Source organism: Piliocolobus tephrosceles, chromosome 14, assembly GCF_002776525.5.
Source record: "Piliocolobus tephrosceles isolate RC106 chromosome 14, ASM277652v3, whole genome shotgun sequence".
Lineage (NCBI taxonomy): Eukaryota > Metazoa > Chordata > Mammalia > Primates > Cercopithecidae > Piliocolobus > Piliocolobus tephrosceles.
Window position 1 is genome coordinate 53,286,501 of NC_045447.1, and position 23,801 is coordinate 53,310,301.

The window sequence follows — 23,801 nt, forward strand, 5'->3', positions numbered from 1 at the left end:
ATCCCCATGGTGTACACTAGAGTACTTTATTGAAAGTCTTGGCATTTATGTATTATCTGGCCAATTACAGTTAGGGAATTTTGAAAGTTTGGTTTTGGGTTTTAGGTAAACTGAAGGAACTTAATGGAACTGCACCTGAAGAGAAGAAGTTAACTGAGGATGACTTGATACTACTTGAGAAGATACTGTCTCTAATATGTAACAGTTCTTCAGAAAAACCCACAGTCCAGCAACTTCAGATTTTGTGGAAAGCTATTAACTGGCCTGAAGGTAAATAAACACTCTTCGCCGGGCGCGGTGGCTCAAGCCTGTAATCCCAGCACTTTGGGAGGCCGAGACAGGCGGATCACGAGGTCAGGAGATCGAGACCATCCTGGCTAACACGGTGAAACCCTGTCTCTACTAAAAGAAAATACAAAAATCTAGCCGGGCGAGGTGGCGGGCGCCTGTAGTCGCAGCTACTCAGGAGGCTGAGGCAGGAGAATGGCGGGAACCCGGGAGGCGGAGCTTGCAGTGAGCTGAGATCTGGCCACTGCACTCCAGCTTGGGTGATAGAGCGAGACTCCGTCTCAACAAAAAAAAAAAAATAAATAAATAAATAAATAAATAAATAAATAAATAAATAAACACTCTTCAAAAATATAACCAGAAAGCAAGAAGTTTTATCTTCATTTCTATCAATATTACTGGTATTTGTAGATTAAATAAAAGTTAACTTGGGTAGTTCTAGTTCACTATGGAAAATCTTCACGAAAAGCGTTCACTACACTACTGGAATTGATAATCTTGTTTTCGTTACAGGCCTTATGAGAATCTGAAGGTAATATAATGATCCCCATATATGCACCAGTTTGTTTACTGTTTCAGAGCATTTGTGGATTCCCTGCCAGGCATCCAAGATACTCTTAGTGACCTGTTAGCCCTAGGCTACAAACATGCACTATAAGTTTGTTTGTTTGTTTTCCAATTATGTCAGTAAAGTCTTTTTTGATTCCCAAAGAGTCCTTGCCCATTTTTTGTTTTTGTTTTTGTTTTTGGTTTTGTTTTGTTTTTTTTTCATGCCATTGATTTATTGGAGAAAAAGCCTTTTTTTTTTTTTCCAAGAAAATCCCATATTATGGATTTTGCTGATGTGTTCCTCCATCTCTGTATTTATTGCTAGTGGCAAAATTAGATTCTGGTTCAGTAGGAGTTTTTTTTAGGTAAAATTCTTTATAAATGATGCATACTACTTTTATATTATGGAGCACATAATGTTGGATTTTTTCACCTTTGGTGATGCTAAGATTACTTTGTGCATTCATTCAGATGGCATCTACCCAAGTCCTTGATTATAAAGCTCCCACCAACCTATAAGCATCCTATCACTTGTTAACTGGAATTCTTAAGAACTTTCTGACTGGGCTCGGTGGCCCACGCCTGTAATCCCGGCACTTTGGGAGGCCAAGGTGGGTGGATTACCTGAGGTCAGGAGTTTGAGACCAACCTGACCAATATGATGAAACCTCGTCTCTACTAAAAATACAAAAATTAGCCGATTGTGGCGACATGCACCTGTAATCCCAGCTACTTGGGAGGCTGAGACAGGAGAATTGCTTGAACCCGGGAGGTGGAGGTTGCAGGAAGCCAAGATCATGCCATTGCAATCCAGCCTGGGCAACAAGAGTGAAACTCTGTCTCAAAAAAAAAAAGGAATTTCCCCTGTTTAATTGTTCGGTCTTCAGAAGTTTTAAAAGCAAGGTCTGAACCCCATTCTTTCCATTCATTTTTGAATACTCACAGTGTGTAGGCTATTTGATAACCTGAGAGAGTTACTTTATTTTAAAGTGAATATGATCTTACAGTAAGTAATCTAGCTTATATAAAATTATGAAAAATTAACAAAGGTTTCAGAAATATATGCATTTTTTAAAAGCTGACCCATGATTTTTCACATTTTCTAAAATGGTTAATTTTGTAGTGGGAAAATAAAATCCTTAAAAGTTGATAGTCAAAAGAAATGTTCTTTATTTTCATAAGCATTAATGACTTTTTTTTTTAATAGATATTGTCTTTCCTGCACTTGACATTCTTCGGTTGTCAATTAAACACCCCAGTGTGAATGAGAACTTCTGCAATGAAAAGGAAGGGACTCAGTTCAGCAGTCATCTTATCAATCTTCTGAACCCTAAAGGAAAGCCAGCAAACCAGCTGCTTGCTCTCAGGACTTTTTGCAATTGTTTTGTTGGCCAGGCAGGACAAAAACTCATGATGTCCCAGAGGGAATCACTGATGTCCCATGCAATAGAACTGAAATCAGGGAGCAATAAGAACATTCACATTGCTCTGGCTACATTGGCCCTGAACTATTCTGTTTGTTTTCATAAAGACCATAACATTGAAGGGAAAGCTCAATGTTTGTCACTAATTAGCACAATCTTGGAAGTAGTACAAGACTTAGAAGCCACTTTTAGACTTCTTGTGGCTCTTGGAACACTTATCAGTGATGATTCAAATGCTGTACAATTAGCCAAGTCTTTAGGTGTTGATTCTCAAATAAAAAAGTATTCCTCAGTATCAGAACCAGCTAAAGTAAGTGAATGCTGTAGATTTATCCTAAATTTGCTGTAGCAGTGGGGAAGGGGGACGGATATTTTTAATTGATTAGTGTTTTTTTCCTCACATTTGACATGACTGATAACAGATGATTAAAAAAGAGAATACAGTGGATTAAGTAAAATTTTACATCTTGTAAAGTGGAGGGGAGGGGAAACAAAGAAATAAAATTTTTGCACTGCTGAACTGTGAGATTTTCCTGTGTAATTTGGGTAGGTTTTCAAGAGTATGAAAACAAATTTAAAAAGAGCTATAATCAGTAACAACACAATGACGATGACATCTTCCCCTTACCTTAGCCACTAAGGAGAAGGGCTGTTACTCATATAATTTGCTTTTATTACTTATGTACACCAAACTGTTAATTGTTGTCAGTTATCTTTTATTTAACTTCTCCGTCTTCATTGCTAGATTCTTCGAACAGCACTGATACATTTCAAGGTCTTGTTTTAGGGTAACTATTTAAAATTTTTTTTAATTATATTAAATTTATAAAATAATTTATAAATTATTCATATATTAAAACAATATAAGATAATTTCTTGATTTGTCAGTTATAAATCCTAAAATATATTTGTTAAATGGCTTATTTTTAGATGAAGAAAAAGCCAGTTGGTAAACTATATTAGTCATGTATCCGTTCAGACAGACGAGGTCTCAATTTAACTCCAGGCTTAGATCCAGTTTCTTTTGCCCTTCACTGTATGAGGTAACTTCATTTTTCATTCTAGTCCTGATATTTGACTGTTTATTTTTGTCATTTTCCATTATTTCAAAGGGAGTTTGGAACATGTTGAATTTTATCAAGTGATTACATAAGCAAGAGTACATCAAACTGTGTTATTTGAAAGTCTAGAACCTGTCATGTGAAATTACTGTTTTTGAGCCCTATATGTTGTCCAGGCAGTATAGGAGACACACTGATATTTAATCCTTAAAACTCTTTTAAATGAGGGCCAGTATTATCTCTGCTTTCAGAAGTAGACATAATAGGATGAATCATGTAAGAGAGAAAAAAAAGTGAAGCCAAGAGGGAGTTAACTACTCAAAGTACATGCCATGCTATACTTTCTAGAGAGGAGGTCACAGATGTGTGTGAACATCCTAGCAATTAACACAAAGAAGAAACCATCACATTAATTACACAATGTATTGTGTCTGTGGTAACCCAGTTTCCTGAGAGAGGCATAACTATTCTATTTTCAAAAGTGGGAAGGATCTTTTCATAAAGAAGACATTGCCAAATATAGTGAGCAACATTCTCAATATTCATGGTATAAAGAACCATGAATTTCCTGGCTTAATGCCAAATTACAGCCTTAGAAGAATAATTCTTCCCCAAATGGGCAAGAAAAGGTTCTAATTGTCTAGAATAATCTAAGTAAAAACTTCTGGAATATCAAAAGGAAATGAGTAAAATGTAAATAGAAGGGGGTATGTACTTTGCTGAGTATTAAATTGCAACTTCCTGGTGTGTACCTGGACTTTAAATATTCTGTTCACTGGCTCAATTACATAACCTATACTTTTCTTTTTGTTGATTGGGTTTAGGTGGTTATGTCAAAGTTAAATGGCAAAATTAGGAATTTAACCCAAGTCTGACTGGTTCCTTTACAATACACTGCTTTCTTGTTAATAAGTCCAGTCTAGCATTCAGTTAATAAGTACAAATAATTTATTTGCAATATTTAGGAAAGGTAGGTACTTTTGAATAATGATAAGAAATAGTCTTGGTTAAGAATATGAGTTCCCTTTTCAAAATGTAAGGAGTGGCAAAATGTAAACACTGCTTCCTATTGTGCAAGTTTTTTTATATCAACTTTTATTTTACTATTTAATGTTTGTTGTAGAGATCACAAAATGTAGCTTAGCAAAAGGAAGCAATCTCACTTGAAGGATATGTTAAATAATATGATATTCTAAAGATTTTCTTTTTTAGTTAAACTTTCCTATGATTCTCTTAATGTTTTTTCTGAATACAAAAGTAATAAACATTTACTGAGTAAAACATATACACACGCACCCCAAATAAAAATTGCCTGTAAGGCCACTATCTAGAGAAAACTATTTGTAATATCTTGTGGCATAGTGACTATGTATGTAAATGTGTTTTATTTTATTAAAAAAATTGTATCATACATACTCTGATAACCTGATTTTTAAACTTACATTTGGTACAAACAGCTCCACAGTAATAAATACAATATTCTATCATATGGATAATACCCATTTCTTACTAACTGGCACTGTTTCCAATTTTCAGCTATCAAGCAAAGATATGACAAATCTCACAAGAGTCTTACTAGTTCCCTAGGAACATTTTATACATGGAATCGGTAGATCAAGATAGTGTACATTTTTTAGACTGTTTACATTGCCATCTCACCTCTAGTAGTACAACTCTTGGAATTAATGTACTTCATACTGCATTTGAAACCCCACTGCCTACAAAAGAGTTATTATTGTCTCCATTTCATAACTATCATCTTCTTTCTGGCATTAGGTTCCTTTAGATGAGTATGTTACTATTTATATGACTAGCTGAATTTATAACTAAATAGCAATGCAATGAAATTTATTATCTACCTCATAATGTTCTTAAGTGATGGAAGAAGCATAGGTAAAAATGGATTCTTTACAGAGATAATTCTGAGGATAAGAGTGGGAGGTAGGTTCCTTAGCAGTTATCACTTTGTATGTTACGGTTATTTTATGAGGAAATGATAAAATGCATAAAAGACCATTTGTGATGTATCATCCTTCCTGAAAGTCTTAGATAAATTCCAGACTTTTAAAGTGTTATTCAATCTATTTTTTTAAAAAACTATTCTAATCGCTAATGCATTATTTTCTGTAGAAATTATATGCAGTATAGTTGTGATTATACAGTTTTGAAGACTTTAATAGCATTTTTTCATGAGTTTTCCTTCAACTTTTTAATAAAAATATTCATACATAAAAATTTAAAGAGGCTGGGTGCAGTGGCTCACACTTGTAATCCCAGCATTTTGGGAGGCCGAAGTGGAAGCATCGTTTGAACCCAGACTTCAAGACCAGCCTGGGCAACAGAGAGAGATCGCATCTCTACAAAAAATTAAAAATTAGCCAGACATGATGTTGTGTGTCTGTAATCCCAGCTACTCAGAAGGCTGAGGTGGGAGGATCACTTGAGCCTGGGAGGTCAGGGTTGCAGTGAGCCATGATAGTGCCACTGCACTGCAGCCTGGGTGTTGACAGAGCAAGACTTTGTCTCAAAACAAACCAAAAAATTGAAAGAAAAGTACAGTGAACATTCATGGACTTGTTAACTAGATTCCACAGTTATTAACATTTTGCCAGATTTGCTTTATCTCCATAGTTGATTCTTTTGAAATTACTTAAATGCTTATCAACTGGATACTTCATTATGCATCGTATGAGAATGAGGGCACTCTTAAGAACATAATTTGTCACCGATAATATCACACTTAAGGAAATTAGTAATTTCATAATATCTAATATCTAGTCCATATTTCAAATTTCTTCATTGCTCTAAGATGCCTTTTATAACTTCTGCTTTAAAAAGATCTAAATAATCAAGGTTTGCGTATTTATCTATTAATATTTAGTTATATGCTTCTTTGACTTCTTAATCTAGAATAGTCTTTCATATTTTAAAACTATCATTGACTTTTTGAAATGTTTAGGGCACTCCAGCATGTGAAGCGCCTCACATTTTGTGTATATAAAATATTTTTCTACAAGACTTTGATATTGGTTATCTATTGCTGCTTAATAAATTACCCCAAAACTTAGTGGGTTAAAATAGCACACATTATCTCAAATGTCCTGTGGTTCAGGAATCCTAACACAGCTTAGGTGGATCCTCTTGAGGCTGTAAAGTATCAGCCAAGGCTGGTGTCTCATCAAAAGGCTCTGCTGAGGAAGGTTTCATTTTCAAGTTCACATCGTTGGTGTTTAGTTCTTTTGGGGTTGGACTGAGGACCTCAATTCCTAGGTAGCTGTTGGCCAGAGACTGCCCTCTCTGATTTTTGCTATATGGGCCTCCCCAGTGTGGCAAGTTGCTTCATCAAAGCCAATAAGGGGAGTCTGCTGGCAGGACCAAAGTTGGAATCTTTATAATCTAATCACAGAAGTGACATGTCAACATCAAGGTATTGTATTGGTTGGAAGTTAATCAAGGGGAATGGATTATGCAAGGCAGTGAATACCAGTAGGGGAGGGATCACTGGGGGCTATCTTGGAGTCGGCCTGCAACACCTATTTCCTATAAATTGAAAGCTTGTTTCCATTGAGATTAAACTGTTTGTAGCAATACTTTACAGGTGATATGTACTTGTTATTTTGACTTGATTATATCATATTTGAGCTTCCTTAAGGGGTAAAAGTCTTTAGAATAAGGTGGGTAATGGAAGCTGTAAACAGGAAAAAGTTGCCTAAAGCCCTTTTGTAAAGTAGATAGTCTGATATTGGTCCTAGGCCTAAAATGAGATGTTGGGGCTTAAAAACTGATCTTGGAATTCCTGGACATGTGATAACTCAGAAAAATAAAATGTTCAAATGGCTGTGATCATCAGATTTCAAGGTATATAGCAACATTCACCACAACAGTTTGCAACTTGATTTAAACCAAATAACAATGCAAAAAACAACTAGACAGCCTGCATTAATCACTTATTCTTTTCTAGTTGTATATGCATAGTTTATCCTCATTATGAGGTAGGTATTACACAGGTGAAGAAACTGAAAGAAGTCAAATTTGTATAAGTCAGTAGTAACTAAACAGTGGAGAAGATAGCAGTATTTAATCAATCATGTTGCCAAAACTGGATATCAATATGAAGAAAAATATCAATTTGTAGTCACTTTTTCAGAATAGCAACTACAGTGGCTACTAGTGCCATATAAGCATGACATGGATCAAAAGAAAGTGATTTTAAACCATTAAATGACATTTTTTTCATTCCTGTGTCCTCAAAGGAACTAATACATTCAATAAATGTTCACGTATTTCTATATTATTTAAAATTTTCAGTAGTAATAGCAATCAAATGTGCAGTATAAAATAGTGAAGGAGCACTGACTTTGGCGTTCAGAAGTCATACATTCCAATAGCATTGCCACCACTTAGTAATGAATTAAGGCAAGTTACTTAACCTTAGCCTCAGTTTAGTCATCTGTACAGTGGGACTTCATATGACAGATGAATAATTGAAGATTCATGTAAAAGCCTAGCAAAATGACGGCCACATAAATGTTTAGCAAGCATTTCTTCTAAAGACACTACAAGGCTACCATGTTCTTTAATAATAATTACCTTTACAAAAACAAACAAAAGGGGGGGAAGTAATTAGGTTTTATTTCTACTGGGGAAAAAATGCCCATGGGGTGGGGGGTAATCCTGAAGGATATTTATAAAGTTGTTTAGAACTCAAAATCCTTACACTTCTTTTAAACTTCCTATAATGCCCCAGGACCCAGCAAGAAAGTGTTTCTGCTGGACTGTAAAAATCACATATATGCATACTACAACCCTAGCAGTGGTCTCAAGATTTCTTGTAAGACTTCTGTGTATCGAATAGTGACAATATCAAACCACTTTTGAAGACTTCTTACTGCTAACAGAGAAATACAGGGAAAGGGTCTCTTTTAGACAGAGTGCATATTGGTTAACTATAGCCACAGTAATAGTGTGCAACAAACAACAACAAAAATAATAGTTTTTATTTAGCTCAGGAGTTTCAAGCTTCGGGTAGTATGATCCTGGCTGGGCTTATTCATGTTTCTACAGGTTTCTGAGGAGTCACCTCCAGGCTGGGCTTATCTGGGTAGCTTAGTTGAGGCAGCTGTGCTCTACTTGTTTCTCATCTTCTGGGACCAGTGGGCCACTTTGGGTATATAATTTTCATGATGATGGTGGAAGCACAAGTCAGTCATCCTAATTGCACAAGCTTTTTTGAGACTCCACTTGGTGCACATCTGCTAACATCCATTTGGCCAAAGTAAGTTAGATGGCTGAGCAGAAGGGTAGGGAATTATGTCTTTTGGCTGTAGCAGAAGAGCACTGCCAAATTACATTGCAAGCTGTGGATACAGGGAGAGGTGAAGAACTGGGGTTATTAATGCAATTTGCTACAACTGTGACAGGAAAAGAAGCTCTGTGTGGGTCCTGAAATTATCAGTTTAGAATTTTGACAAATATTTGCATTCCTAGCTTGTTCCAGGCAATGTATTAGGTGTTGAGACTACAAAAAAAAAAAATTTATATGCATAGTTCCTGGGAACTAACAGTATACTGGAGAAGATACTGAGCAAGCGCCTTCAGTAAAGAGTTCTGGACACTAGGGAGAACAGTGGGTTACAAAAAAAAGAAGTGGTTAATTTTAGGAGGATTGAGAATGGAAGTGATGTGGAAATGTTTCAAATAAGTTATACTTAAAATGAATCTTAGATGCAGTAAGTATATGTGGGGTTGTTGAATAGGCCTGAAGAGTATATTTCTAGGAAAGGCTGAAGAGAAAAATGCTGTCAGATCATGGAAGGTCTTACATGTACTATTAAGTAGGACTTCAGGTTGCAAGCAACAGAAATCAACTCAGATCAGGCAGAGCGCTGTGGCTCATGCCTGTAATCCCAGCAATTTGGGAGGCCAAGGCGGGGGATCATTTGAGGTCAGGAGTTCAAGACCAGCCTGACTGATATGGTGAAACCCTCTAAATTAGCCAGGCATAGTGGTGCATGCCTGTAGTCCCAGCTACTCAGGAGGCTGAGACAGGAGAGTCGCTTGAACCCAGGAGGCAGAGGTGGCAGTGAGTCGAGATCGCGCCATTGCACTCCAGCCTGGGTAACAGAGCGAGGCTGTCTCAAAAAACAAAAACAAAAACAAAAACAACTCAGATCAGCTTAATGGGGGAAAAAAAAGAATTACATTGGCTCACTGATGGAAAATAATAGTATCAGGATTTTTTTTACTTATTTCTGCAAGTGCTTTTGTTGGCCTCATTTTCTTAGAATTGTCACAAGACAGAGAACACGACAACGAGCAGCTAGGAGACAGTTTCCTTACAGTAGACTAATGAAGTTAAATGATGACTTAGTATGAAAGAGCAAATTTCTCACCTAATATCTCTTTATAAAATCCCAGAGAAAACTGATCGACCCCGGCATTAATGCATGCCTATCACTGGCAATCATTGTGATCAATGCTCAATGCATTGCTGAAATTGGTGTGTAAGAACCAATCTCTGTCCACCCTCCCATATATACTTGTTCTAGGCAGAAAAGCAGTCTGCATTTGTTTGCAGAGCTTTAAGTCCATAGCAATGTTTAGTGCTGAGCCTCTTAAGCATATTAAGTTGAACCATATGAAGCTGTCAATATTCAACTACATTTTCCTTTTTTCTCTCTCTCTCTCTGCTGCTTGAATCAACATTCAACCATTTTCAACCTGTAAAAAGCCAGTTTCATATGGTTCAACCTAAAGAGACATCTCTCTAAGTCAGGCTTGTGATGTCTCTATGGCATGTTCCTAGCATAAATCAAAGTCCTTCCCCTGTCTTCCATTCAGCAGAACCCCATGTAGAAAGCAGTTTGTACCTGTGGTTCCAAAGCCCACTTGACTGTCAACTTCTCAGTAGCAGCTAAGTCCCTACAGCTATATCTCTCTGCCATGTGATGTAAGAGTACTGCAAACCTCCTCCCGACCTCATTTATTAAAAGACTAGTTTCTAGCCATTAATTTTACTCATTCTGTCCCCCATACTGGAGTGCAGTGGCGCATTCACAGCTCACAACAGCCTCAGTCTCCCCAGGCCTCAGGTAATCCTTCCACCTCAGCCTCCTGAGTAGCTGGGACTACAGGCATGTGCCACCACGCCTGGCTTTTTTTTTTTTTTTTTTTGTATTTTTTTGTAGAGATGGTGTTTTGCCATGTTGCTCAGGCTGTTCTTGAACTCCTGGGTTCAAGGAATCCACCCAACTCAGCCTCCTAAAGTGCTGGTATTACAAAGTGCTGGCCACTGTGTCCAGCCTTTGCCAAATTTTTAATAAAGACAGTGGGATATTCGGAATAAAGAAGCAAATAAGGCCAGGCGCAGTGACTCACGCCTGTAATCCTAGCACTTTGGGAGGCTGAGGCAGGCAGATCACAAGGTCAGGAGTTCTAGAACAGCTTGGCCAACATGGTGAAACCCCATCTCTACTAAAACTACAAAAATTATCTGGGCGTGGTGGTGGGTGCCTGTAATCCCAGCTACTCGGGAGGCTGGGGCAGGAGAATCACTTGAACCTGAGGCTGCAGTGAGCCGAGGTCGCACCATTGCACTGTAGCCTAAGCGACAGGGCAAGATTCTGTCTCAAAAAAAAAAAAAAAAAAAAAAAAACCCACCAGCAGCAAATAAAACAAAGTCCTTGCTTTCAAGGAGCTTACATTCAAGTGGAAGGAGACAGATAAATATATGTGTGGTAGTGTTTAAGGGTGCTGAAGAAAAACGGTAAGAAGAATGCAGACTGCCATAGTGAGTGAGGACAGAAGCACTTCCTATTGTGTATTTTCTTATTGTTTTCCCTCACTAAAAATATGCTTATGAAGGCATGCATTTTGTCTATTTTCTCCCCTTCTCTATCACCAGTGGTAGAACAACGCCTTTGTGTCCTAGAACAAGTGTGTGAGAGGACAAAGACTGTGATTCATCTGCCAAGTTCATAAATACTGTACAGCAATCTGGTGAGGAGTGCCTTGCCTTCTTGGTCCACCTGAAGAAATATGAACACCGTCTGTCAGGTAGCTGTAGAACAAAGTGGAAACCCAGAAGTTTCTCAATTAATTTTGTAAGAGAGCAATTTGCAGCCAGAAATTAATAAAGAACTAGCTCTATCCAGGCTACACATAACATTTTAGGTCTGTATTAGCTAGCTCAAGCTGCCATAACAAAGTGCCACCAACTGGGTGGCTTAAACAGAAATTTATTTTCTCAGTTCTGGAGGCTAAAGGTCCAAGATCAGCATGTCATCAAGGTTGGTTTCTGGTGAGGCTTCTCTTCCCGGCTTGTAGATGGCTACCTTCTCACTGTGTCTTCACATGGCCTTTCCTCTGTGCGTGGTGAGAAGACAGGGCAGTCTGTTCTTTTCTTTAGAGGCGTGGTCTTGCGATGTTGTTCAGGGTGGAGTACAGTGGCTATTCACAGCTGTGACCTCATTACTAATCAGCATGGGAGGTTTTGTTTTGTTTTTTTGAGATGGAGTCTTGCTCTGTTGCTCAGGCTGGAGTACAGTGGCACCATCTCGGCTCACTGCAACCTCCACCTCCAGAGTTCAAGCCATTTCTGGCTAATTTTTGTATTTTTAGTAGAGATGGGGTTTCACCATGTTGGCCAGGCTGGTCTCGAACTCTTGATCTCAGGGGATCTGCCTGCCTCGGCCTCCCAAAGTGCTAGAATTACAGGTGTGAGCCACCATGCCTAGCCTAGCATGGGAGTTTTTACCTGTTCCATTTTGGGCCTGGCCCAGTTCACCCCACTTAGGCAACCTGGTGGCTTCCACTCCCAGAAGGTCACCATATTGATGCTGAACTAAGTGCAGACACCTGATCAGTACAGCACACCATAGCCCGGAATTTCTGGCCTCAAGCAATCCTCCCCAGTTTGCCTCCTGAGTAGCTTGCACTGCAGCCATGCACCACTATACCAGGCTCTTTTTTTTTTTTCTTTTTTGAGATGGAGTCTCACTCTGTCACCCAGGCTGGAGTGCAGTGGTGCGATCTCAGTTCACTGCAAGTTCTGCCTCCCGGGTTCACGCCATTCTCCTGCTTCAGCCTCCCAGGTAGCTGGGATACAGGCATCCGCCACAACGCCAGGCTAGTTTTGTATTTTTAGTAGAGATGGGGTTTCACCGTGTTGGCCAGGATGGTCTCCATCTCCCTTGTGATCTGCCCACCTCAGCCTCTCAAAGTGCTGGGATTACAGGCATGAGCCACCGTCACTGGCCCAGGCTCTTCTTTTAATAAGGATACCAGTTAGATTAGGGATCCACCCTTCTGACCTCATTTAACATTAATTACCTCCTTAATAGCCCTATCTCCAAATTCAGTCACATTGAGGTTAGGGTTTAGGGATTCAACATAGGAATTTTGTGGGTGATGTTATAGGACCATCAGGTTCTATTAACCACTACATGGTGCCAGACCAATACATGAAAACAGCAGGAGTTGCAGCAGAGAAATAGTTTAATAATGGTATGGCAGCCAAGGGAGAAGATGGGAGGGAACCTCAAATCACCTCCCCAGTAAGTTTTGGACAGGGGTTTTTAAGGAAATTTTGGTGGGTAGGGGGCTGAGGAGCTAGGGGTTGCTGATTGGTTAGGGCATGGGGGGTGTAATCATAAGGAGGTAGAAAGTGTATTCTTGTGCTGAGTTCGTTTCTTAGAAGGGGTCTTCAGATGGAGTAGCATCAGTGACCCCACTGATACGGTTCCAATGACTGGAGGAGTCCTTTGTCTCATGCTGGTTTAAATAAAATGATACAGACAAAAGTGGAGTGGTTTTAAGGAATGGGGAATTTAATATGCAAGAAATAAGAGGCTCCCTCATACACAGCCAGAGGGAAGAGGGCTCCAAGCCAAAAGAGGGAATCCCGGGTGCAGCAGACAACAGCCAATTATGAGGCTGGAGGAAGTGGTGACAAATTTGCATATGACCCAGGGAATTGGTTTGACCAGGTATGTCATTCACATAGCCTGCAAAAATGTGGCCCTCCCACCCCAGTCTTTTAATATGCAAATGCAGGGTGCCATGATGTTCTACACATGTGGGGATAAGTGGGGATGGTCATATTGCTAGGCACATGTGGGGACAAGAAAAAGAGGGGAATCGCCATATTGAGTAAACCAAGTTTCTAATGGCCTGCATTTGCATATCAAAGCTTGTCAGCCCAGCTTTCTTGCTAGACAAGGAACATTTCTGGAGCTGCTTTAAAAGGAAAAAAACTTCCCAAAGACTGCTTTTCCTCTCTATCTAAAATAATTTCTTAACTCCTATAACACCACTGGAGTACAGAATCTGGGAAATATCTCAAAATGGGAAACTTGAGATTTCTTAACCAAGTCAAAGATATTATCTATAAAGCAATAAGCAGCTATAAGGAAGTGGGCTATAGGAAAAGTTGGTTAATGTTTAGCTATGCTTCTACTCAAAACTTATCTTTTGTTAAAAATCTCACAATTTAGCAGGGCACGGTTGCTCACACCTGTAATCCCAGCACTTTGGGAGGCTGAGGAGGGTGGATCACCTGAGGTCGGGAGTTCGAGACCCGCCTGACCAACATGAAGAAACCCTGTCTCTACAAAAAATACAAAATTAGCCCGCGTCGTGGCGCATGCTTGTAGTCCCAGCTACTCAGGAGGCTGAGGCAGGAGAATCGCTTGAACATGGGAGGTGGAGGTTGCTGTGAGCCGGGATCACGCATTGTACTCCAGCCTGGGCAACAAGAGTGAAACTCAGTCTCAAAAAAAAAAAAAAAAAATTCTAGCAATTTAGTTTTACTAAAATTATGAGGATGGTTTCAGGGACACAATTCATAACAGGTTTATAAGTGTAACATGTTATTAATTTTATGTATTTTTCCCATCTGTGAACACAACACTCTCAATCCTTTCAGGTATGACTCTTAGTGAGTGTGATACTTAATGGAACCCTTGGGAACACACTGGGCTCAGTCCCAGCATTTACCTTAGAAGGCCAATTTAAGAGTGGGGCCTGGGGGAAGAGTTTTCCTAGGGCTGAAGTATCCCTAGTTATTAACCCTAGGCTGGTTTGTTTTAGGCACTTAAGTAGTTGCTGAATGACTGAGACAAATAGGAGACAAAGGGAAGGGAAGCTTCTTTAATTGCTTCTTACCCCAGGGAAAGGCACAGAATTACTACCATCCAGCTAGTTTTGCCCCAGGCTCTACGTTTTTCCCTCAGTGGCTAAAGGCCCCTGCTGAAACGGCAAATACCTTGGTTCACTTTTTAAGTGTTCTAGCTCCCTTTCCTTAAAATCTGCCTTCTGTTTAGATTACACCACCCATAAAATCTCATAAAGCTTTGACCCATTTTCAATTTTCAAAAATGAATTCAAGCTCTTGTCCATGTTAGATTCTACGCAAGAAATACATAATTTGCCCAGGTAATGACGAAAAAGACATGCAACAACTTTTCCCTAGGTTCTCTTTATTGTTACAGCGTTAATATCTTAAGAATTGGAGGTAAACAGAAATGGAGAATCAGCAACTATACTTCAACCTTACTGTAAATTGACAAACACTAACACTAAAAAGTTTCGAAGTTAAAAGGAAGTAAGTTCCACCTTCTATGCTTTGTAGAGGTATAAAAACAAAACAAAACAAAATAAAGTGACTAGACAGGCTACCCGCTACACACTCCAACCGACCTCAACGACCGGAGGAGGAAGCGCAACTGGTTCTAGCAACTCCCCCGCCACCCTGGCCCATAACGCTTCACCACGTTCTGTCACGGACGGAAGTGACGCATAACCTGCGACGCCAGTGCCTGCCGCCCACTGCCGCGGGAGTCGGGTTTCGGTCGCACCAGAGACAGCGGACTTTCCTCCGATGGTTGCAGCAGAGGGATCATGACGGGGAAAAAGTCCTCCCGGGAGAAACGGCGCAAACGTAGCAGTCAGGAGGCGGCTGCGGCGCTCGCGGCCCCGGACATCGTACCCGCCTTGGCCAGCGGCGGCAGTGGAAGCACTAGCGGCTGCGGGAGCGTCGGGGGCTGCGGGAGCGTCAGCTGCTGTGGGAACGCCAGCTTTAGTGGAAGTGTCACCGGCGGTGGGAGCGGCGGCAGCTGCTGGGGCGGGAGCAGCGTGGAGCGTAGTGAGCGCCGGAAGCGGAGGAGTACCGACTCTTCCAGCGTCTCGGGCTCCTTGCAGCAGGTGCGTGCGCGCCCCTCTGGCCGCTTCCCGGAGCTGCTGCTTTTTCGGAAGAAGTCGGGCTACCAGAGGGATGGGGCGCCGGCTGGAGCTCACTGCTAGCGCGACCCAAGGTCGTCCGTGCTTGAGGTTCATGTTCCTACCTAAGTCCTGGTGAGCCCCACACTCCCATCCGTGTCTTGAATCTTGAACGTCAAGTTTCTGGATTTCCTGATCATCTTTTTTTTTTTTTTTTTTTTTAATACTCTTGGCTCCTTCCACTCCTGTGGTTTCAGTCTCCCAGAAGAATATGAGTTGGAAGCTAGCCTTCATTTCCCTTGCAAGCCAAACAGTTCTCCCTTCGTCTTCATCTTTTCGTAGATGTGGTTAACCCCACATTACTGATGAGAAAATTGAGGCCCAAGGAAGTTAAGAAACTTTACCCACGGTCACAGAATTTGTTAATAGCTCCTAGGTTTGAATCCAAATATCTGACTACAAAAGCCATGTTCTTTGTACACCACCAATCTACCAAGGGAACGCCGTTTAAAAAAAAGTTCATAATTTGTTTCAAAACGAATGAATATGTAGTTGAAATTCATTCAATGAGGAAATAAAGGGAAAGCGTTAAGTCCTTCTTGCCCCTCCATTAATATTTTGATACGCGGCCTCTTTTAATCACTCCTCGTCAGATGTGTGTATTTAAGTTGCTACATTTAAGCAGTATTGTATTATTCCCGCTGTTGAGTACCTGCATTGTTGTGATAGGCTTCTTTATATACGTGGTTTGTTATTTTTAGTGACTGCCTGGTATTTTATTATTATTTTTTTGATATTTAGATTTGCAGGTTTTTTTTGTATTGTGACTACAATACGAACACCTTTATGTATGTATCTTCTACAAGAGTTATGTTGGGAGAGAGTGTCAGCACTGAAATTCCTGGGTCAAAGTTTGTGCTATTAAAAACTTGGTGAATGCCACCAAATGCTTTCCAAATGAGACTTTACAGATTTATAGTGCAAACAGTACATATGTAAGAATACCTATTTCTGAAATTCTTAACTAGCTTTTGATAACCATTTTTTTAAAAAATCGCCGGACTAATGGGTCAAATTAATGTTGTGTTTGTTTTAATTTTTATTTTCCTGATTAGTGAAATTGAACATTTTAATATTTTTATTTGCCATTTGATTCCTTCTCATGTAATTTTCTGTACATGGGTCAAATTAATATTGTGTTTGTTTTAGTTTTTATTTTCCTGATTAGTGAGATTGAACATTTTGATATTTTTATTTGCCATTTGATTCCTTCTCATGTAATTTTCTGTACATATCCTCTGCTCATTTTTCTCTTTGGTAGAGTACAAACAGTTTCTCTTTATGTAGAGATTTTATCAGGTGGTTTTCTGGCATTCTGTTGAGATGATCACATACTTTTCCTCCTTTAATCAGATAATGTAATTTATTGATAAGTTAGTTGATGTTGAACAGCCTTTGGAGTCTTGGGACAATTTCTGTTTGGTTTGTTGTACTTGGCTGGAAATCAGTGTTTTTACTTTTATGTATGTGTTTCTAAATTAGATCAGTCTGTAGTTTTTATTTTTGTAATGGATTGAATTAGGAAGCTTTGTGTGTTTTTGGTGTGTTCCAGAATGGTTTATATTTTCTTCTCAAATATTTGTCAGAAGTATCTGGGTCTAGTGGAGTTTTTTAGGGTGATTTTTTAAAACACTCTTTAAAAAAATTATTTAATATAGGCCGGGCGCGGTGGCTCAAGCCTGTAATCCCAGCACTTTGGGAGGCCGAGGTGGGTGGATCACGAGGTCAGGAGATCGAGACCATCCTGGCTAACATGGTGAAACCCCCATCTCTACTAAAAATACAAAAAAGTTAGCCGGGCGTGGTGGCAGGCGCCTGTAGTCCCAGCTACTCGGGAGGCTGAGACAGGAGAATGGCGTGAACCCGGGAGGCGGAGCTTGCAGTGAGCCGAGAGCCACTGCACTCCAGCCTGGGCGACAGAGCAAGACTCTGCCTCAAAAAAAAAAAAAAAAAAAAAATTATTTAATATAGATCTATTCAGTTTTCCCACCCCTTCTAGATTCAGTGTTGGATATCACCATTCTTATTTTAAATAGTTTCCTTTTTTTTTTTTTTTTTTTGAGATGGAGTCTCACTGTGTCGCCCAGGCTGGAGTGCAGTGAGGGGCACCATCTCAGCCCACTGCAACTTGCACCTCCCGGGTTCAGGTAATTCTCCTGGCTCAGCCTCCTGAGTAGCTGGGATTACAGGTGCCCACCACCATGGCCAGCTAATTTTTGTATTTTTAACAGAGGTGGGGTTTCACCATGTTGGCCAGGCTGGTCTCGAACTCCTGACCTCAGGTGATCCACCCATCTCAGCCTCCCAGAGTGCTGGGATTACAGGCGTGAGCCACCGCACCTGGCCAGTTTCCCTGGTTCTAACACTCCGTTGTGATGGGGAGACCAACAACATTGGTCAGTTGAATATTGAAAACATTTGCGTACAGAACTAAACCCATCTTCTAATGAAAAATTAGTGTATTTGTGAAGAAAAGGTCATTGCATATTAGGCTTGTAGATAACATTTCAAACTTTACAGAGTGCCATTATATCTGTTGTGTATTGAGTTCCTTATTTTTTATTTATTTTATTTTTATTTTTATTTATTTATTTATTTTTTGAGACAGAATCTTGCTCTGTTGCCCAGGCTGCAGTGCAGTGGTGCTATCTCGGCTCACTGTAAGCACCGCCTCCCGGGTTCACGCCGTTCTCCTGCCTCAGCCTCCCGAGTAGCTGGGACTACAGGCGCCCGCCGCCAGTCCAGCTAATGTTTTTGTATTTTTAGTGGAGATGGGATTTCACCGTGTTAGCTGGGATGGTCTAGATCTCCTGACCTCGTGATCTGCCCGCTTCGGCCTCCCAAAGTGCTGCGATTACAGGCGTGAGCCACCGTGCCCTGCCTAGTCAGTTTTAAAATATTTTCATCACTCCAGAAAGCTACCTTATGTGTAACTTTTAGCTTATATAATATGTGGTGTTTTGTGTCTGGCATCTTTTACTTAGCATGATGTTTTCAAGATTCATCCATGTTGTAGTACATAGGGTTCATTCCTTTGTATCACAGAGATTCATGCCTTTTTATGGCTGCTATATCACATTTTGTTTTGTTTTTGTATAGCTGTACATATGTACCACATATGTGTAGGTACCGCTATACAACATGTCATTTTTCCATTTATCACTTGATGGACATTTCTGTTGTTTCTGCTTTTTGGCTATTATGAATCATGCTGTTAAGAACAAGTAAAAGTTTTTGTATAGACATATCATTACTTTTCTCTTGGGTATATATCTAGGAATGAAAATGCTGGATCATATGGTAACTTTTTGAGGTACTGCCAAATTAGCTTCCAAAGTAGCTGCTCAATTTTATATTCCTGCTAACAGTGTATGAGGATTCCAGTTTCTCTACATTATTTCATCGTAAGCTGTTAGAACAAGTGCTGATTCTTTTACTTTTTCAGTCTAATTTTCATAGTGTTCTTTAAAATTTACCTATTTAAAACTGCTTTGTAAACAATTATCTGACCTCTGTGGTCAGGGAAGATTTTCCAGAGGAAGTGACTATTGAATTGTCCGAAGTATCTGAATTTGTTAATCTTGTGAATATAGTGTGATAGAGAAAGGAAGGAGGAAAGACTGTCATAGGAAAATGGTATGCCAAAGCCCTGCGTGTATGAGCTGAAGGAAGGAGAATAGGTTATAGTCGAGTAATTCAAAGAAGATTGTGTCCTAAACACAAAGAATGAGCATGAAGGCCAGGTAGGCCATATTACCTTAAGAGCAATGGGAATTCATTGAAGGGTTTGAAACAAGAAGGATGAGTACATATACATTTTATAAAATCCATTCTGCTAACAGTGTCCAAAACAAAGAGACCTCACATTAGATGCAGGGAGTCCCATTCAACGGCTATTGGTGTAACCTAGGCAAAACGTTGTGGTAGTTTGGAACAGAACTACGGCAGTGGATTTGGAGAGACTGGATAGAGTAGGGAGACAGAAAGTAAAATGGACAGAAATATCTTAAATTACTGAAATTACTTGGTTACTTTGATTATGGTTATGTAAGTTTTAAAAATGATGATAGCTCCTGGTAAGTATGTTACTTTTCTGTATATTTGTGATTTGTGACATTTTTACTTCAATTTGTTTATATGAATTTAAGTACAATGATTATGCACACAAAGAGCTTTTGGGTGAATGGCCTTTTAGGGGAAAATCCTAATTCTTCAAAAGTCTAAAACTTTAAGAAATTATTCAATATTTAGTATACTTTTGTTTGTGTATCCTAAGTATCTCTTCCCTTTATAGCTACTCCTTGAGTTAATTGCAGTATGGAGAGGAAAATCAAAGAATATTAAACAAATATTCTCTCCTATGGTTTTAGATAAATGTGCAAAGAATTTGGGAATTTTTGATGAAGAAGAATTTATTAAATGAAAATGTATGATGTCATGCACATATTCTTTATATTTTAAATAGTATTATTTAATGGTTCTTTATTCTTTTAACTTTAGGAAACCAAATATATTTTGCCAGCTTTGGAAAAAGAATTATTCTTGGCAGAGCACAGTGACCTTGAAGAAGGTGGACTGGACCTGACTGTATCATTGAAACCAGTTAGTTTCTATATATCAGACAAAAAAGAAATGCTTCAGCAGTGCTTCTGTATTATAGGAGAGAAGAAGTTACAGAAGATGCTTCCTGATGTGTTAAAGGTACTTCATTACACAACACACTAGATACATACGTAGAGATACAACATTCTTTGTCGCAATTGTTTGTTTTACTTACTGCGTTTTTTTGTTTGTTTTTTTTGAGACGGAGTCTTGCTCTGTCGCCCAGGCTGGAGTGCAGTGGCGTGATCTTGGCCCACTGCAATCTGCCTCCCGGGTTCAAGCAATTCTCTTGCCTCAGCCTCCTGAGTAGCTGGGATTACAGGCACGCACCACCACGCCCAGCTAATTTTTGAATTTTTAATGGAAACAGGGTTTCACCACGTTGGCCAGGTTGGTCTCAAACTCCTGACCTCGTGATCCACCCACCTTGGCCTCCCAAAGTGTTGGGATTACAAGTGTGAGCCACCGTGCCTGGCCTTAATGCAGTTTCAATTGGATGTTTGCATCTAAAACAAGCTTCTTGAAAAGACTTTGTAAAATAAAGAACCATAAACAGCCTTGTATATCTAAAAATTTGCCAAGATAAAATGTTTAGGCAAGAAATTTGTTGACCCTGTGGAGATAATTCTGTTAAATGCAGGGAATGGTAGTAACTAATTGGACATATAATGTTTCTGGCACTTTAAGAAATAATGTCACAATATGCTGCTGTGTAACAACAAACAGTAATGGTTAATAATAGTTTATATTTCATTAGATTCACAAGTATTTTTATTTGATTATTTTTGAAAATTATTTAGGGAAATATTTGTTGTTCTAGTTTTATACAGTTGTAGAAATTGTCCGTGGACTCTCAAGTTAAGCCTGAGATCATATATCTAAAGATACAAGACTTTAATATTTTAAACCTTTAGAATAATTACTTAACATAAATAGATTGCTTAAGAATAGCTGGGAAACTGTCTCACTCTTTACTTTGTTCTTTGATAATAAATACAGCTTTATGCATTCCCATCAAATCTACAGTGTTCACATATTAACTGGCAGTTTTTCAGATTTCATCCCAGGAGAAGATGTGAATCTACTTGAGGCTTTAATTTATTTTATTGTAAGATTTTGCTAACTTAAATTTTTATGATTGAAATTTTCCAGTTTACATTGGGGCTGTGTTACATAAATGCATTTTTTAAAAATGTCATTTCCTTTAGAACTGTTCAATAGAAGAAATTAAAAAACTATGCCAGGAACAGTTAGAGCTCCTGTCTGAAAAAAAAATTTTGAAGATTCTTGAGGGTAAGAATACATATTTTTACATTCTGGCAACTTATTAATTAATACTATATTCAGCATAAATCCTGAGGTATTCTTTCTCCTACCTGGATATTTAATTTCATTATTGGGTTATCATTAAAGAGTGTTTTTACTTCTATTTGTACTAAAAAATATAGTTTACATATCAGAAAAGCATTTCAAGAATAGACAATATATCATTTTTCCAAATCAAGTGTATATAGCTAAGAGTATAATAAAATGAAATTTAAAAAGTTTACCAAAAATCTGTAAAAAAATTAATTATTGGAAAGGCAAAGAATTTCCCTTAAAATCTTTTTAATTTTCTGCTTTAGATTTTTTATAGTGTTTAGTTACCTATTACAATCTGTTTACTCTCTAATAAGACCCAGATGTAGAGTTAGAATACTTCCATGCAATTCACCAATATTTGTTTGTCTGCCTGTAGTATGACTACTCTTTGTGATACTCACACCTCTAGAATTTTGGATTTTCAGGCATGTTTTTTTTCGTTTTGGAACTTTGCAAGGATTTTAGTTTTAACGTGACAGAAGAAAAAACAAAAATTGGAGCCTTTTAGTTTCCAGAGATTGCTTCATTTTTAAATGTAAAATTGATGGCATTTTGTAACTCTGGAAATAGATATATACTTATGTATGTAGTGTGTAAGTGTATATACACATTTTCTTGTCTGTATACATTTATATAATAGATAAAAAGAAGGCAATGAAGCCGGGCGTGATGGCTCACGCCTGTAATCCCAGCACTTTGGGAGGCTGAGGCGGGCGGATCACAAGGTCAGGAGTTTGAGACCAGCCTGGCCAACATAGTGAAACCCCGTCTCTACTAAAAATATAAAAATTAGCCGGGCGTGGTGGCGGACGCCTGTAGTCCCAGCTACTTGGGAGGCTGAGGCAGGAGAATTGCTTGAACCCAGGAGGTGGAGGTTGCAGTGAGCCGAGGTCGCGCCACTGCACACCAGCCCTGGTGATGGTGCAAGACTCCGTCTTAAAAAACAAAGCAAAAAAGAAGTCAATGAGAAATACCTAAGGCATTGAAAAAATTATTTTAAATACAAGCAATTAAAAATTTAAATTTTGACCCAGTATAAAGTTCTTTAATCTGCATAACTTTTAAAGGTTATACTTTTTAATGTAATGATTACATCATTTTAACGTTTTTATAAGTGTGCTTTCAATAGTTCTTTTCATTTATAAGGTGACAATGGAATGGATTCTGATATGGAAGAGGAAGCAGATGATGGTTCTAAGATGGGATGTGATTTAGTCAGTCAGTAAGTTTAAAAACTTTCATTTTTATTTCAAAATGTCTTTGTTATTCCTTTGATGATTTCTTATATCAAGGATGTGATTGTTTTTCTGTGTTTTATTTATAAAATCATTCAGTGGTATAGAAAGTTTTATTTGTCTACTTGTAATGATGGGTCCTTTTGGTACGTATGAGGATGGAGTGAACTACTTTCAGGATTAAGATGATTTTTTAAAACTACTCTACATAGATACAGAACAATAGCAGTGCCAACCTAAAACAGAATCTCTGTTATTTGGATTTTGAATATACTCTTCATGATCCTCACTATTTATTTATTAAGCACTTACTCTACCAGGTACTATATTAAACAGCGTAGAACACTTGATCTCATGAAATTAATCTATGTATCTATTAATATTAGTCAATAATAGCCTCATTTCACAGATGAGATAGTTATGTTCATGTATAATTTACCTATAAATATATATTATTTGATTATTGGGATGATTAAAAAAATACCCATTTTGGGATGCTGTCTAATCAAGAAGCTACATGCTAATTATTAGTTTTTTCTTCATTAGTGCACATCAAACTTTCATCTTTTAATTTGAGCATCTATTGATGCTGTTTGCTTAAAATAATTATTTTGGTAGTTTCCAAAGAATGACTTGTTCTTTGCAAAGCTTAGCATTTTTCCTGAAGAATATAAAAGATTTGTGCTAGATCAGAAAAAGATAAAGTATAAAAGAAAAATAAATACTTGTGTCACAGGCAGTAGTACACATAAGAAGAGGTTACCAGGGGCAGTAGCATAGAGAAGTACATAGTTAACCAGAAATGCAGAATTTTTTCATTTCTAAAAGAATGCTATTGGGTAGGAGTATTATAGGGTAATTTATATGAAAACATAGAGTAAGCCAGACACGGTGGCTCATGCCTGTAATCCCAGCACTTTGGGAGGCTGAGGCAGGCTAATCACTTGAGGTCAGGAGTTGAAGACCAGCTTGGCCAAGATGGTGAAACCCTGTCTCTACTAAAA

At 38.6% G+C, this 23,801-nt stretch overlaps 2 protein-coding genes across 4 annotated transcripts in view; both read left to right on the forward strand.

Annotated features, from left to right (window-relative positions):
* The window catches only part of PLAA (phospholipase A2 activating protein), a 43,780-nt gene extending 39,047 nt beyond the window's left edge, over window positions 1-4,733 (forward strand). The window contains exons 13-14 of one of the 2 annotated variants that reach the window (XM_023203886.1): window positions 106-270; window positions 2,045-2,781. In XM_023203886.1, the coding sequence (XP_023059654.1) occupies window positions 106-270; window positions 2,045-2,610 (731 nt within the window). In that variant the 3' untranslated portion in view covers window positions 2,611-2,781. Of the gene's footprint in view, window positions 1-105; window positions 271-2,044 lie in introns of both variants that reach the window. The other variant, XM_023203887.2, reaches the window with a different exon arrangement.
* Window positions 4,734-14,818: 10,085 nt separating this feature from the next.
* Window positions 14,819-23,801, forward strand: part of CAAP1 (caspase activity and apoptosis inhibitor 1) — a 52,542-nt gene continuing 43,559 nt past the window's right edge. Inside the window, exons 1-4 of one of the 2 annotated variants that reach the window (XM_023203884.1) lie at window positions 14,819-15,673; window positions 20,099-20,299; window positions 21,409-21,493; window positions 22,709-22,784. In XM_023203884.1, the coding sequence (XP_023059652.1) occupies window positions 20,231-20,299; window positions 21,409-21,493; window positions 22,709-22,784 (230 nt within the window). In that variant the 5' untranslated portion in view covers window positions 14,819-15,673; window positions 20,099-20,230. The remainder of the gene's footprint in view (window positions 15,674-20,098; window positions 20,300-21,408; window positions 21,494-22,708; window positions 22,785-23,801) is intronic. The other variant, XM_023203883.1, reaches the window with a different exon arrangement.